A 16985-nucleotide genomic window follows, 5' to 3' on the forward strand; every position below is an offset into this window, starting at 1 on the left:
GCCTACATGCCCGAGTCCACACAGATAAAAACATATCATGAACTTGTACCTAAATAAGGGACAAGGAAGAGCTGTTTCTTGCACGAGATCTCTAATAAGTGTAGAAAGTATAATGAAGTCAGAAAATTCTCACTGGGCAAACGGTATAATCACAGTTATTTCAGGTAAGAAGTGGCATGGTTGCTAAGGTTAGTAGACAAAAGAATGAAAAACAGGGTATTCACACAGTCTGAAAGTAAAAAAAAAAAAAAAAAAAAAAAGACCAGTCAGGACAGGACCTGGCAGGTGCCCCCTGAATGCGGTAATCAAGGTTCACAGCGCCAGACAGCGTGGAGCACATCATGCGCCCTGGACAGGATGTGCCCAGGACAGCCGGGCACTTCCGTGGTATTCTTGACAAAAACACAAAACGTACATTTCATCATGAGGTAACCTCAGAGAAGCCCAAACTCAGGGCAGTCCACAACCTAACAGACCAGGAGTCTTTAAAAACGTCAAGGTCTTACATGAAAAAGTGCTCAACATCAGTCGGCATCAGGGAAACACAAATCAAAACCACCATGAGATACCACCTCACACCAGCCAGAATGGCTAAAATTAACAAGTCAGGAAACGAGAGATGTTGGAGAGGACGCGGAGAAAGGGGAGCCCTCATGCACTGCTGGCGGGAATGCGAGCTGGTGCAGCCACTCTGGAAAACAGTGTGGAGGTTCCTCAAAAAGCTGAAAATAGAGCTACCCTACGACCCAGCAATTGCACTACTGGGTATTTACCCCAAACACAGATGTAGTGAAAAGAAGGGGCACCTGCACGCCAATGTTTATAACAGCAATGCCCACAACAGCCAAACTATGGAAAGAGCCCAGATGTCCATCGACAGATGAATGGATAAGGAAGATGTGGTCCATACATACAAGGGAATATTATGCAGCCCTTAAAGAGAATGAGATCTCGCCATTTGCAACAACGTGGATGGAACTAGAGGGTATTATTCTAAGCGAAACAAGTCAGAGAAAGACAATTATCATATGATTTCAGTCATATGTGGAATTTAAGAAACAAAACAGATGAACACAGAAGGGAAGGGAAAAATAAGATAAAATCAGAGAGAGGTAAACCATGAAAGACTCTTAAATCTAGGAAACAAAGTGAGGGGTGCTGGAAGGGAGGGGGTGGGGGATGGGGTAACTGGGTGATGGATATTAGGAGGGTATGCGATGGAATGAGCACTGGGTGTCCTATGCAATGATGAATCACTGGCTTCTACTCCTGAAACTAATAATACAATATAGATTAGCTAAATTGAATTTAGATTAAAAAAAAAAGCGTCAAGGTCTTGAGAGATGGAAGAAAGGAGGCAGAGACTGAGGACCTGTCCCCAGGTGGAGGGCTCAGGAGTCAGGACCACTGAATGCAACGCGGGGCCCTGATCCAGAAAGGACATCAGTGGCAACACGAGCTAAACCTGGTAAGGCCCACAGGTCAGTAAATGCGACAGTATCTACGTCGAATCTCCTCACTGTGCTGGTCACACTGAGGTTACGTGAACATCGGGAAAGGGCACATGGAATTCTCTGTACTCTTCTCGCAACTTTTTCCAAGTCTGAAATGGTTTTAAAGTGAAAAATTAAAGTATAAGAAATCTAAAAGAATTAAAGTTTTTTCACTGTTAAAAAAATAAACATAAAAGGGTGTCCTTAAGTGCCCTGTTATGGGTGCGCCCTCCCCCACAGACCCTCCCTAAGCTCCTGATGAGAACCATGACCGACAAGTGCACACAGCCTCTCCATCCCTCAGCTCCCGAGCAGCAGGGCACCAACCCAGGCAGGTGCACGCACTCGCCGGCCTGGCACCGCAACCTGAGTTTTGTGATCCTCAAAGTATGCTGCCTTCTGAATTCTTGTGGCATCTGTTAGCACGGCTTCTTGACAGCACCACCTTTCACGTTCCTGCTACACTTCCCTAACCAGACTGTCAGCCCTTATGGGGGGCTTCTCTGCACCCTAGCGTTCCTGTGGGGCTCTGTAGGAGATGAGCCCTCAGCAATTACCCACCCGGTGAAAAGGAAGCACCGCATGCTGGCCGTGTGGCTGTAAGGCGGAAACCACACACAGAAGGAGGTAAATGGAAAGTCGGTGATGGGCTTTGTGAAGAACCGCCAACGAGACGGAGCAAGAGGATGTCAAGGACGAGTCAGTGCAGGCGCTCGCCCTGCTGGCCTCCCCACCAGCTCCCTGTCGTGGAGGCCACAGGAAGAGTTTGGGATAGGCCTGGCCCATGTGAGTCCTTCCCAGAACTGTCCCAACTGGAGTGAGGGGCAGGGGTGGCACTCTCATCTCAGAATTGTCTGAAGCAGGAGACAGTAAGCACAGCAAATGTCACTTCACATGCAGGGGGACACAGGTTCAACGACATTGCTGGAGCTCCTGCATCCAATCGGGCTGGAGCCCGTCCCCTCCCCGTCCCTCCAGGCTATGACAGAGACTCAATCCCCACTGAGCTGCATCTGTCACATGACATGCAGTCAAGTCCGACGTGTGTAGGGAAAAGGCAGGGATGATGGCACACACACCACAGAGCAGAGGCCCGTGCTGAGCTCCCACACCCAACAGCACGAGCTATTCAATCGCAGCCCCCCAGCTCATCAGCCCTCCATCAAGACCCCACCAGAGTCCCACTGCGCCTCGGGCAGACACCCCAAGGGTCAGCTGTAAAGTACAGACTCGTGCCCCCCCCCCCCCATACAGCATTGACTGGGGAAAGCGGGAAATGACACGACGGTCAGTGACTGTTCATCAAGGATTTCAGGAGACCTCCTACACCTACTGGCATAAAATGTAGAACAAGAAAGCTGGTCCAGTGAGAAGGAACACACACTCATTTACCTGAAGAGAGGCAGGGCGGGTCACTGATGGGGAACCCTTCCCCCACTCTTAATCAACAAACACAGCCTCCGCCTGCGTTCTGCACCCAGGAACCCCGACCCGCAGCGCTGCCTTCTCCCCGGGAAGGGCCGCAGCAACGCTTGCAGGGGCGCAGCAGCGTGAGAACGGGCCTGGGGCCTCCAGGCTTCTGCGCCTAACCAACAACTTCAAGGAGCCACAGTCTGGGGGTGTGACTATACAGAGCAGCCTCTAGGCTGTCCTCTCCAACTGTCACAGGGAGAAAGAGAACACATCTGAACTTGTTTGAAGGACTCTGCACCTACCGGAACCAGCCACAAATATGTACTTCATGGTCTCCCCGGATAATGGAGTCCATCAGCACGGACAGATGGACCTTCTCCGACCGGGATGGCAGAACCAAAGCGGTGGCCTCCCCGAAGGGAGAAGTGCGGCCACAGGAATATTCTGACATCAGCACTGAGTTCTAGCTCCTCGCCTTTTCTAATCTCTCATGGACACTGCAGACCATCAACTCCAAAGCCCCTTTCTGCTATGAGCCCTGTTTGCCAGGCTTGGCAAGACTTCTCCATCACTGCTATTACCGGGCTATTAAAGGAATAGGGCTCGCTGACTGAGTAACCTACTCCTGACGCTATATCCCAACGAGGCGGTCTAAAATACGGAAGGTGCACGGAGACAGTGACTGCTTATATCGTTTACAACAGAACCTGGAAGGAACCACAGCCATCAACACAAAGACAGTGAAAAAGGACAAGGACTGGCTCGAGGGTGAACACTCAGACGTCTCGCACTACTCAGTATCTGCTGTAACCGCCACTGTCGTCAAAGTGGCCAGAAACTATATACAAGTGAAAGGGCGTGGCTGCGTCCCAATAAAGCTTTATTTATAAAAGTGGGCAGCAAGCATGCAAGCCACAGTTTGATTTCACCTGAAATAGAATATTTGCAGGCACTAAAAAAAATACTGAGCAAAAGAACTGTAACCTACCATGAAAATGCATTGGATATTAATAAAAGGAATATGTTCCCTATGGTTACAAATACTTGAAAAAGCAAAACAGGGAAGTGAAAATAGCTGGGAGGGATCACGGCTGTTTCTTTGGGCAGTGGGACCGGGGAGCAGCTTCTATTTTTAGGACTTTCCACTCTGTCCCAGGTCCACTGCAACATCTCTCAGGGTTAAGCTGCCGGCTCTGACAGACGTGGCAAGTGTCCCCTTGTCCCTCCCCATCAGGGACCACTCCTCCCGAGTCAGTCCTCTCAACTGCAAAGGGAAAGCCCAGAGACAGGGCTCCACTCTTCAGTCACGAATGGATCTGAGGGGCGCCTGGGTGGCTCAGTCAGTTAAGAGTCCAACCCATGCTTTTAGCCCAGGTCATGATCTCAGGGTCATGAGATCGAGTCCCACGTTAGGCTCTGTGCTAAGCAAGGAGTCTGCTTAAGATTCTCTCTCCCCAGGTGCCTGAGTGGCGCAGTTGTTAAGCGTCTGCCTTCGGCTCATGGCGTGATCCCGGCGTTATGGGATTGAGCCCCACATCAGGCTCCTCCGCTGGGAGCCTGCTTCTTCCTCTCCCACTCCCCCTGCTTGTGTTCCCTCTCTCGCTGGCTGTCTCTGTCAAGTAAATAAAGTCTTTAAAAAAAAAAAAAAAAAAGATTCTCTCTCCCTCTCTCTCTCTGCCCCTCTGCCCGCCCCCGGCTCTTACTTGTGTGTGCACACACACGTTCTCTCTCTCAAATAAATGAATAAAATCTTTAAAAAAAGAAAAAAAAAAGAATGTATCTGAAAGAACGGGTAGACTCTTGGAGTAGAAAGAAATGAATCAAACAAAGACACCTAGTAACCACTTTACTAGTATCAGCTTTTAAAGCCACAATGAGGGGATAAAGGGCCAAGGTCAGAGGGCAAGTCCTGAGCCTTCAGGACCCATGGCTGCTGCCCACGAGAGACTCCTAATCGAACTGCGGACCTAGTAGATCTCGCAGTCATGTGGTCAGCAAGGTAGAAGCAAACTGAAAGAGAAACACGGACAAAGTGGAAAGAGACGGGGAGTTTTGGCCGCCTTTCCTGGTCCCAGAGCTCACCTCGTACAGCCCTTCGAAGAAAGTGTTCTTGTCTTCTGTGCTCCAAGACTCCCACTGCCGCCGGGCCTTCTTGCCTTCTTCTTTCTCGCCGCTGGAAGACCCCAAGTTCCGGGAAGAGGAGCGAGAGCCCCCTGCAGCGGCAGCGGGAGCAGCCCCAGACCCATTTCCAGATGACGATCCGCCACCGTCGGCTCCTTAGAGAGGAAAGAACGGTACAGTGACCTGTTCCAGAAGGCTGCAGAGCTCAGGAAGGCCCCACTACACACACCTCCAGTGGGTGGTACCACCGTAGGACAGCAGCTGGGACCCGCCATGTACATGCTGGGGCTTTCTGGCAATGACCTCCTCCTGACCTGACCTCACGACTCTGATCTTTTTACAGTGAGAAAAAGAAGAAAGAGTGTTTCCGCAGACCCACTGAAAGAGCATGATGACCACGTCCCCACAGGAGGCAGACAGCCCTTTGCCCCCTTGACCTGAAAACTTGCACGTCATCTATCACAGCGCCTTTCTCAAATATATTTGGGGTGAAATAATTCCTGTCTTTTCAAATCAACACATTGAAATTCAAACTCAAGAAACATCTGAGTGTGTGTGAAATGCCACCTTCTCTTAGATGTAACCAATACTATAAAATACAAATCATATGATGCCTTTAAAAGAATCTTTCAAGGGTCTTGGAACCCCTTTTTCTTGATCAGTTTCCACCAACAAAATCTCATGTTCTGAGGGCAACCTGAGAACCTCACAAGCGCTCTGAAAGCATCGGTTCCTAATGTCGTGACAAGCCCTTGGAGACTACGCAGAAAGGGGAGAGCAGGACGAAGTACCATGCGGGCCGGGCTGCCATGAACTGACAGCTCCATGCTCCTGGGACAACATAGGCCATCAACGAGAGGCAAAGGTCACATGTAAAAACGTTTTACAACCTAACCCAATCCTCCCACCCATCTGGTTCCTTCGTCAGAGGCAGGGAAAGCCCAGCACACCCCTCCAATGACCGGAATTCCATCCTATGGAACTTCAGGACCGTCCATGGTGAGCAATCACCAAACTTTGAACAGTCTGGGGGGTGTGGGGGGACAGGGTGGTAAAAACAGGATCATAAAAATAAAAGCGTTTTGAAAAGCAAAAGTGAAACAAATGCAGATCATCGTTAAAATTCTTTCCTAGTGAGATATTCCTGAGCTTTTCATGGTAGGCCCTCTTCCTGGGCAATCAGAGGCCTCCCTACATTGCTATGCTTCCCTCACCTCCTTGACAAGGGTCTGCCTCCAGAGCAGGGATGAAAGACAGGGAGTTCACAGAAAATCAGAGGCAGTGAAACATTTTAAGTCCACTAATCCACATATGCTTGCAAAGACTGTCCCTGGAAAAACACAAGCCATGGGGCCGGGGTGGCCTGAGGGACAGGGGGAGGCAGGGTCACTGTGCACGGACACACGTGTTGAACCTCCCAGACTGTCACAGATCTGTGTGAGATCAGTCAGCTACTGGAGAGCAGAATGTGTGGTCGCACACACAGAAAAATCACGCCACTACCTAAAATGGGGGAGAATCTCTCGTGTGGAAAGTGCACCAGTTCAGGGACTTCAGAAGGCAGCATGATTGGGTCCCCCAAATCTCTGATTATCACTGTTGCACTGTCCAATTCAGTTGCCACAACCCAAGAAGTAAATGCAGATTAATTAAAATTGAATAAAACAAAAAACCCAGTTCCTCGTTCACACCAGCCACATTTCTAGTGGTCAGTGCCCACGTGTGGTTCGTGGCTCAGCACAATCTCTACCGTTGCAGAAACGGCCAGCGCTCTCTGTCCGAGAGCTCGGTACTCGCGGTCCTACATGCACGGTAGTGGAGAGCACCGTCAGGCTCAGGGTTTCAGAGCCCAGCCAGCCCATGTTCCAGCCACTCCCTCCCCGGCCCACGGGCCCAACAGAATCATCCTCTAGGGAGTCTAGTGCTGCCCAGTGGGCTAAGGGTGTACTCAATACACGTCTACTTGGTCCACTCCTCACCGAACCAAAGCAAACCCAAGACAGGACCCGACTAGCGAATCCAGCACTTCCCAAAATGTCTCCAAGCGGCAGTGGCTTTCAGGTGCATCTGCAGGGATGACTGGCTTCGCATCACTTCCCGTCGCGCCACAGACGCTTCTGCTGCACACTGAAGGCCAGGTCGCAGGAGCCATCTAGGACACGGCTCTTACACCCCAGTGCCGGCTGATTTGGACCCTGGACCTCCTCCGGCAGAGTTATGCAAGGAAGGGCTGCTGTCCATCCACAGCAAAGCATTTCAGAGTCCTTTCCAACTTCTGACGAGACACCCATCAACTCTCTTTTTTCCAAAACAACAGCAACTTGCTATCCAGTCTGACAACCCTGCTCAGGTTTACCTCTGTCAGCCCACAGCGGTACCGGACGTACTTGAATGGAACAGACACATGTCCCTGAAAAGTCAATGATGCAGACGTGTGGCTAGCTCTTGTGAGATTTCACTGGATCACAGCACCGTCGAGACCAAGACAAGGAAAATGAATAGCGAAGGAAAACACAATGGAAGCACTTCTGAGCTGGAAGGAACCTCAGGGATAGAGCGCAGGATAAAGCAAACATATGAACATTCAAAACATTCAAAAGAGAAAGCCAATCACCCCCAAGTAACCATTTCTAACATTTGGTGACCACCATTCTAGACCTTGAATGCTTTTTAAAAGTAAAGTAGAATCACAAAACTTCAGAGTAGAAAGAGAACAGGCCATCTGGTCCATCCCCCAAATTTCAGACAAGGATGGCTCAGCACTTCACTCCAGCTCAAGCAGAAACGAGAAGCAGGACAGAGAGACTGTGGGGGATGCGACAGCAAGCCCAGGGCACGGGGCGGGGGGGGGGGCTCCCACCTGTGCAGAAGCACCACAATGAAAATGGTGACAACCAAGGGGGGAGACAGAAGCAAGCAAGGACAGAAGTGGGATGGCCGGAGGTAGGAACTGTGAATAATACTGGGTGGAATCGAGGGCTTTCTCCGGGGTGGGGGATGGGGGTGCAAGCAGCCCAGAGGAAAAAAGTGGAGGACAAAGTCAACGCTCTGTATGCAACTAGTTTCTGAGGCCACAAAGAGGATGAACAAGGGTCCGTGTGATGAGGAGTCGGTATCCAAGAAACCTGCAGGGAAACCAAGTACAAGAATAGGATCCCAACAGTGTGGTCTCTGAAAGCAGAAACAGTGTCTGACTTTTCAGTGCCCAAGCCTGGCACCAGGCCTCACACACAGCAGATGCTCCACGAGAGGAGAGAGCAGGGCAGGGGCCCCTCACCCACCCCGAGACCCAGGGCCTCCAATATAGAGCCCACTCTTCCCTGTCAACCTACTTCTGTGTCACACTCCTCCAAATGCCCGGGGGCCACCTAGCTCCTCCTGTCCCCATTTCTGTGGCCACATTCCAAGGCCAGCTCCATACCACCCGGATAAGACCACTTTAACAGCCTCCTCCCTAGTCTCTAAACCACCTGCCCCGGCCACAACCTGTTCTCCAGAGCTTGCATTCGAGGGGTGTGGACGTGCGGCCGTGGTCGGCCTCCCAAGGCTGCGTGGATGCCCACTCCACCTCTGGACAAGCTAGGCTGCGTGCCTCCTCTACGCCCCGCCCCCATCACACATTTCTGGATGAGCCTGGAACCCCATCACCCATGCCCCCAGGGGGAAGCAGCATGCCAGCACACCACACCGCGGCTCGATCAGGGAGCGTGAGACTCTATGGCACCTCGAAAGCACGTGCAAATGCTTTGCTGCAAATGCTCTTCACTGTGCGTAGCTATCTTCTGCATTTCAGAGAAGGCCCAAGGTCACCGGGCAGCTAGAACCTGGGCATCTTCCTCTCGAGCCACACGACATCATCATGGCTGCCGCTAGGATGCTTCTCTACCCTTATTACACACAGATCTAAAGGATCCAGGGGCTTGAGGGGGGAGGGAACGGGACCTCAACACCCCTCCCTCCGTCTGCGACAGAGAAGGGAACCGACAGGGTCAGTGACGTGCGCAAAGCCACACAGCTAAGAGTGGCAAGGGTTAGGATGCTTGGAAGATGTTCACTTCTAAAAACAAAACCGTGTGACTTAATTTAGGTCAGAGACAGAAGATGTAACGACAATCTGTCCTGTCAGGCAATAACTCACTATCCTGGAGCTTTCTTTCGGAGTCTGGGAAAGTTCCTTCCCAGGGTGAGGAACACGAACAGAGTGCAGTGGACCAGCACTGCGAGGCACTCAGTGACGTCCCTCAAGGGGAGAACACGAGAGCCTCCCCTCACTTCATCCACTCTGCCCCTTCTCAGCTGGAAAGACGCTTCAATGTGAGCTAAAGGAAGTCCGTCTGCAGGCGCACCTGCCTCCGACCCCAGCGCAGGAACACTTCCTCGTGGCCTGGGTCTGTGGTACAAGGACAGGGACCTCTGAGAAGCCAAGGATGGCATGCGTGCTCCGTGCACCTGTCCATCTCAGGTCATGATATGCCAAAGTCGAGACGGAGGCAAAATGCCAAGGTCTCCCAGGGGCCGCTCCTGCACCCCTCATAGCACAGGTCATCCGTGTCAAGCACCGCAACCGTCAAGCTTGCTTTCAGAGCCCAGACGTGACGGAGTGGGCACCCTCTCCACCAAGGCCATTCCCAGGCAGGGTGTCACCTAGGCAGCTGGATCCAGACGCCTCCCCTGGGCCGGCATCCGTCATCACGCACACCGCTGCCCACCAGGCCTCCGCAAGTCGCTCCCCTCCACACGGTCTCCTACCCACTCATCCTTCAACCGGGCTATGCAGAGCCAGCATGGACGCCACAGCCGTGCCACTGGAGCCCCGGGGCAGGGTCCCTGCCCCGAGACATCCTGTTCTGTGAGCTGAAGGTGACCTGGAACTACACGGGCCGTGGTGACCCCACTCACAATCCATGGTGTCTGCAGCCCCCACATGACGCCGAGCCTCGGCATCCTCTACACTCTCAGGCTGGGCTCCTCAAAGGCACACCGCTTGTCCCTAAAACATTTGAGAAGAACATAAGATGAAGACTTTCTGTCAGTAATTCTCGACATCCCTCACACACGTGATACCTGAGAACCTCTCCCTCCTCTGGCATTCCTCACGTCCATCTTCGGTGCTAACGCTGCACTTAACGTCCTAAAATGCTTCCATGCACCACCTCCTACGACAAAGCTCGTTCTTATATCTCTGACTTTGCTATCTGAAATCGTTCCTCTATCGTCTTTACATCTTCCTATGACACAAAACGAAACGTGGCATATGACACAAAATGAAAATCCTACAGTATCCTTGATTGGCAAAGGACAATTCCACAAGCAAACACCATAGAAATGTTAGTTTTGACATTAAAAGCCAACGAGGTTATTTGAAAAGTAGCTCGGCCTTCAAACCAGTATCTAAACATTCCCTCACCTATTCATCTATACTCTGTCCATGTCTTCAATGCGAAGCCAGTGTAATCCATGCAACTTTGAACGCAGTTCTTTACGAGAGTCCCTGGGTTGCAAATGTTTTCCTCTCTAGCGTGCACAGTTCCATCAGGGCCCGTCTCTGAAGTGGCCAGGGACACAGGTCTCCAACCAAACCTACCATGCACAGGGGCTTCAGGTCACACAATACGACGTGTCGGGGTTACTGTGTCTTCTACCTTACGGTGCAGCACACAGGGTATGTGTGGGGAGGGAGGAGATGCCTTGCCTTCCTCCTCCTCTTCTCCCAATAAGGTCTGAGGGCTTTCGGCAGAGCCCAGTGCCCCTGCCCAGGTGCCACGGTGGGCTCCACAATGTCATCACTGCACCTGATTTTATTAAACATCACACTGAGTCACACTGGGCACAAGAATCAGAGCGCTAGAGTCTCAGTGGTCTGTGACAATCTGATTGTCCCTCTCCCTCCCCAGAGAGTATGGACAGGGAGTTTGCAGCATGCATGGCCATACTTCAACCAGCCTCCTGGGCCTGGCCCAGATGCCTGAGCAGTGACAACACAAGTGACCGCAGAGCCGACGACAAGCAAACTGTGCCTGCATGACACGCGGGCACGCCCCTGGGTGGAGGGGGCGCACTCTGACCACTCCCTGCCCAGGGCTCCCCCAGAGACAAGGGCTAGGCAGAGCCCACACACACAGAGCTACCCTGTTTTCAGGCAACCTACCTTCCAGAATACTCTCTTGACACACACAGGACCCGAGTCCCGTCCGCACAGCTGACCCCTTCACCCCTAAACGTGATGGTAAGGATGGCTCTAGGCACTATCTCACCCAACCCATTTTGGAAGTAAGGAACCTACAGTTTGGGCACGTCAAGGGACTTTCCCTTCGCCCCACAGCTGAGCCAGCCACAAAGCAGCTCTGGGGGAGAAGCCGGGTCTCCTGGCTCACCCCTCTCTCCTGTATGGTACTTGTCTCCCAAAGGCTGACCACATCGGGATGACATATCTCACCTGATGTCTTTTAAAAACACCTGGAAGCTACAAGCAGCCTGTAATTTATGTAAAATATAAATAAGTTCTGTACAGTGATTTACTGATTCTCAAGCACAAGCAGAGTGAAACCAGGCAATGCTGCCCAACTGTGGAGATGGCACATTTCATGGCCAGCTGGCCCAAAGTCAGGGGGAATTAAGGTTCTTGGGCAGAAGGGGGGGTGGGGCAGGGGACTGAAGGGCAGCAGAGAAACCAAGAGTCTACCTTGCGCTCACAGTTGTCCCCATAGCGCAGGCAGCAGCTCAGGAGCATTCCTGGGACCTCTCTCTACCTCCCAACAGATGACACCCAACCCAGTGTACCTGTCCAGACTCTGTAGCTCCCTAACCTCAAAGCTATGCCCACATTTCCCATAACAGAAGCGCTGGGAGCCTTTTAACCACTTGTAGCAGGGCTTGACTGTGTTATTTACTGCAGTAAACACAGGAGCCAGGCACTGGCATTATCCCCATTTACAGACGACAAAGAAATCGAGGCTCCAAGAAAGAGACCAGTTTGCCCAGAATCATCCAGATCACAAACTGGCCAGAGGGGGAAGGGCCTCAGGGCTCTGTGTCCTGGATCAGGTTCTTACAAATACATGAATTCTGGATCTCAGTCTCAAATGCACCCTCAGGTCTCTGGGCGGTACGGCGGGGCAGAAGAAACACGTGCACTGGCATCACACAGATCTACTGGTCTCTAGCCTGCAGCTCACCTTCCGTTTAGGTCGAGTGGTTAAGACAACAAACCTCAGTTTCTGAACCCACTTAAAATGAGAGCAAGAGAGACGTAACATGTGCGGCACATAGATGCTAAGTCTTCGCTCCCTGTCCTTCTTGAAATTTCAACAGAATCTACCACGGAACAGTACTACAAAAGAATTATTATTCGTTGAAGTTGACAAAAGAATGTCTTCTTAGACAGAAAGAAAACACAGTGGTGTGCACAAAAGCACAAGGCAGACTTCCTTTTCTCCGTAAGACTTTTCCTCCAGACTCGTTGCAAGGTGCTCATGCCTGTCTGTTCAGATTCTAACTGGCCAGAGTGGTAAGGGATCAACCAAAGAACCGCCAATGACTGCCCTGGGAGCACTCCTCAAGCATAATGGAAATTATACTGTTTTCAAGTGAAAAACTAACAAATGCCAGGATTGTTCATTTCCTCACTGATCCGCACTCAGCACACAGGGTGGAGCTTTCCCCAGTCTGTAAGACAAACGCTCCTCTAAGAAATGTTTGCAGAGGTTACCAGGCATGCTGTCAGAACCGGACCTTTGCTGGCTGTTAATGGAGGTGCTAAGTGAGCAGAGTTTACGGAGGCATGAGGAGGGGGTGTCCTGGGCACGGCGACAGCTGCAGACAAGATCAGGCCCCACCAGGAAACTCCAGGCTCAACACTTTCTGGGAAGCAAAGCAGACACACTTCTTACTCCTAAAAGCCACCGTTACGATTTAGCTTTATGTTTACTTAAAGAAATATTTGCTTTGCTAAAACAAGAAAATACATAGAAGTCACAAGAAGCACCAATTCTAACAAACACCCATTTTCCTAATGGAAAGTCGATTGCTGCTCCACGCCCCGCGCTGGGACAAGAACCAAGAACAGAAGCGCCAATGGCTGATGTGAAGCTAATCCAGGAGCCCTTCTCTGTCTGAGCCACGCTCAACTCTGCAAATAAGAGTAGACTTCCCCTCATCAACTGACCGAAGCGCTAGCACCACTCCGCCTCACACATAGCCGGAGAGTGCTTTCACTCCACCGCCTCGTTTCGTGCAAGCAGTCACTGCTGTTTGTCTCACAGGTGAGTATGCTTCTCCGGCGGATTCCACAAGTCAAACGAGCAAACGCAGGTCAGAGGGCCAAGGTGCCAAGGCCGTGGACGCTGCTAAGGCTTCTGAAGCTACAAACCCTTGAAGGCATCCCAGGAGCTTACGGGTGAGAACTCAGACACACCTGTAACTGGGAGTGAAGAACTATTTTTTACAAAACAAACAAAGCTGGTAAAACAAATCAATGCTTTCCTAATTGATCAGCAACTTTCACACCAACATAAACGCACAGGACTCAAGGTTTAGTTTCTGAGCACACTAATTACTCTACACTCACAACTTTAAGTATGCTTACATCAAGAATCTTTACTGAGAATCTGGTAAGGCCAGCCCTGTCAGGTGAGAAGGCAGAAGCGAGTGTAATTGTACATATTTGGCACAGGTCTCCAAAATGGTTCTCTCTCCGTTAGTTTCTGAGATCCTTCCTTCTTCAAATTATCAGGAGCTTCTAATAAATTTAAATTACTATTTCCCAAGGAACTAAGTAAAAGTTTTTCTCCTGCAAAACTCACTAGAACTTCACTACATCTGCTACCTATGAAAGTGCTGCAGACTTGGCCTCAGACAGAAAGGACATGAAGAGGAGCTCACCTGTACCATCAGGAACGCGGGAGCAGCAGCGACACTGGCACGTCGTTTTCTCCTTATTGGGGTGGGGACCCCAGTAAAGCTGTACCTCCCTCCCTCACCGGGACAGCAGGGCAAACACGCAGACTGCTCCCTGCCTGAATCGGGCCACAAGTGTTCCCGCGGCCTCCTGCCCTAGGAGACACCCCTTCATGGACTCTGAGAGCTGCATCTGGATGTGTCTTTAGGACTCCTGAGCCTAGAATTCCTGAGGCAGAGGGCGATGGGCCCGAGTCGGATCCTGTGATCGATCCCGTTTGGCTCTTACGAAACGGGTTTGGAAAGCCCACTCCTTTGTTGTGTGTCGGCCAGCTGACCTCCGGTAAAGAGATACAGCAGGTATTCCCTCTTTCCTTCCCCAAAGCATTGTCTGCAGTTTAAAATAGCCTACCGTGTAAATCATGGGCGATCCTTGCAGAGACAACAAAACCCACCCTTCAGGAATCCATTGTACTGGCCCAGAGAAAGGGTCCTCCCTGCGTCCTCACGTAGTTCCGACCCAGACTCGCAGGCTCCTGGGGCAGAGCGGGGGCGCGGCCCCCTGCCCGGTGCCCCCCACCCCCCACCCCGCAGGCACCCGGGGGCCCCCTCACCTTTGCCGCGCGGCCCCGAGCCGCCCGAGCCGCCGCTGCCCCCGGCGCACGACGAGTCCTTCCTGAGCCTCTTGCTCTGCGGCCTCACGCTGGACCGGAGGAAGTGGTGCTGGTCCTGCGGGCCGCCCGCGGGCGCTGGGGGGCCGTCGCCGCCGTCCCGGGGGGTCCTGGCGTCCCTCTTTGTGCCGCCGCTCTCGTCGGCCGCGTCCCCGCCGCCGGGCCCCTCGCCCTCCAGCGAGTCGTCGTCGGCCGACCGCTTGCCCAGCCGCTTGAGCCCGTCCTCCCCGCCGCCGCCGTCTCCCAACTTCACTGTCATCCTGGCCGGGCAGGGGGGGAGACCCCGGTGAGGCGCGCGCCCGGCAGCCTGCCCGAGAAGTTTAGCGCACCGATGCCCTCTCAACATGGCCGCCGTTGTTTGTTCCCGATCCCTCCCGGCCGCCCGCCCGCCCAACGCCGCCGCCGCCACCGCCCGCCGCCGCCGCCCGGCCCCGGCCCCGCCGCCCCCGGCGCCGACCCCAGGAAACGGCGGCCCGGCGGCGCGGAGGCGGCGGGGCGGGCGGCCCCCGGGGGCCGAGCCCGGACGGCCCTGCCCGCGCGGCGCCCCGGACGGCGGGGTCCTGGGGGTGGGGTAGGGGTGTGTGGAGGGGCCGGGGGCGGCGGGGGGAGGAGGGGGATCCCGGGGGGACGGTGGGGTGTGGTCCCGGGGGCCGCTCGGGGCCGGGCCCGGACCCACCTACCCGGCGGGGCCGCGGCTCATGGCCTGCGCGCCGGGCCTCTCCCCGCGCCGCCCGGGCCTCGGCGCCCGCGCCCCCGACCCCACCCCTCCCCGCCCCCAAAACGCGCGGGGCTCCGGGCCCGCGCACCTGCCCCGCACGCCGGTCCCCAAAGTTGGCCCCGGAGCCGGGGCGTGGGGCCCGGATCCACCCCGCCAGGGGAGAGGCGCGGGCTCGCCTGCGTGCACAGGGGACTCCATGGTGGCCCACGGCTGGCGGTCCGCCTGCTCATTTTAAAACACACACGAAGAGTAATAAGCTCGGGGTTTCTGGGAATCCTGCTTCCCAGGGTGGGAGGTGTGTGCTGCTGGGGAGATTTACAAATTAAAAATGTTTTTGCAACAAAGGAGCCTGTGGCATGGAACAGGTGGGAGCCACCGGTGAAAGCGACACCACAGACATGTCCGGATCCAAATGCAAGAATGTGCAGAAGAGCGATGTGCAAAACTCTTAATAACCGTTAATAAAATTCTTGCGTTCACTTTGTTACCCACTGCTGCGTGAAATGTCAACAACAACACTCCATGAGTCTATAAAAATGCATCCCAGAATGCAGACCCACTCAAAAATTAACTCGGAGAATCAGGCAGTATCAACATTATAAGCCCCAAAAGGGTCAGTAATGTGTACCTCTGATAAAGCAAGAAAGATAATATTAGATTCCTCAACAGGTGTTGAAACTGTGCCCAAACCGTGTTTGACGTCCTCAACACAACCGCTCAGAATGTTAACATTCTCATTCAAAAGGTAAAAGTGAGCAAGGCATCAAGGCTAACAATGAAATACAGAAATAGGGGCAAAGACCTCTTACTGAAAGACTGGCAAATGAGTAAAAATCATACTAACACCTACTACTGCTCTGATGTATTCTGTCACAGAATGACCTGTAACAGTTTTCATTTGTTGAAACTGGTCTTAGAAATTTTTTGAATGATTTGGCCAATGCTAGTGAAAACAAAAAAACAAAACAAAAACCCTGCCAAAAAATAAAACTACACAGGACAAATAGCCAAACTTTTTAAAGGACTTCACTGCACAGGACTGACTTCTCGCTGTTGGTTTCTCAACTTTACCATCCCTACTTAAGAAACCTGGAAATACCTCACAGGGCCTCTTTCCGGGTTATAATGTGGAGAACCCTACTCCCAGGGACCATTACCACAAAAAGACCCACAATCAAGCCAGGACCAGACAGAGCACACGCCAGCCACAGCAGATGACACCTGCCCGTCTGCCTGGCTAACACTGGAAAGCACTCGACACAGAAGGACACGGCCTTTCAGAGTCAAGAGGATATTGACACATATCAGAGTTTTCCCCTACAGGAAAAGGAAGCCACGGGCATGGAATCCCTTTGCCGAAAACCTCCAACGCTACTTCCTGACCGTGCACAGAGGTGGAATCAACTCCAGCAAAATCCCCGCCCGACACCGTTTGTCAGGTTTCGGGAAGGAAAAAACAAAACCCTCCGTGTCTCGGGCCGACTTCTGGCTGCACACACAGAGCGCTGTCCCCGCGACGCGGCTCGGTCCGGACTCCTCCGGGCCACCCCGACAAAGCACGGCGTGCGTAACCACCGCCGCCAGGGCGCGGGCCGCTTCCCCTCTCCCGCAGCCCCGCTCCGGCTAGGGGCCGGGCCTCGCCATGACAGCCGGTCCGGGAGGCCCACCCCTCCC

At 53.0% G+C, this 16985-nt stretch overlaps 1 protein-coding gene across 2 annotated transcripts in view; it reads right to left on the reverse strand.

Moving 5' to 3' along the window:
* The window catches only part of CRAMP1 (cramped chromatin regulator 1), a 56278-nt gene that overhangs the window by 38962 nt on the left and 331 nt on the right, over positions 1 to 16985 (reverse strand). For both annotated transcript variants that reach the window (XM_087853756.1, XM_045784684.2), the window contains exons 2-3: positions 14537 to 14853; positions 4989 to 5182 (exon numbers count right to left, since the gene is read on the reverse strand). In XM_087853756.1, coding sequence (XP_087709882.1) covers positions 4989 to 5182; positions 14537 to 14852 — 510 coding nt within the window. In that variant the 5' untranslated portion in view covers position 14853. The remainder of the gene's footprint in view (positions 1 to 4988; positions 5183 to 14536; positions 14854 to 16985) is intronic.

Source organism: Ursus americanus, chromosome 2 (genome assembly GCF_024610735.1).
Source record: "Ursus americanus isolate L20-20 chromosome 2, mUrsAme1.1.p, whole genome shotgun sequence".
Classification (NCBI taxonomy): Eukaryota; Metazoa; Chordata; class Mammalia; order Carnivora; family Ursidae; genus Ursus; species Ursus americanus.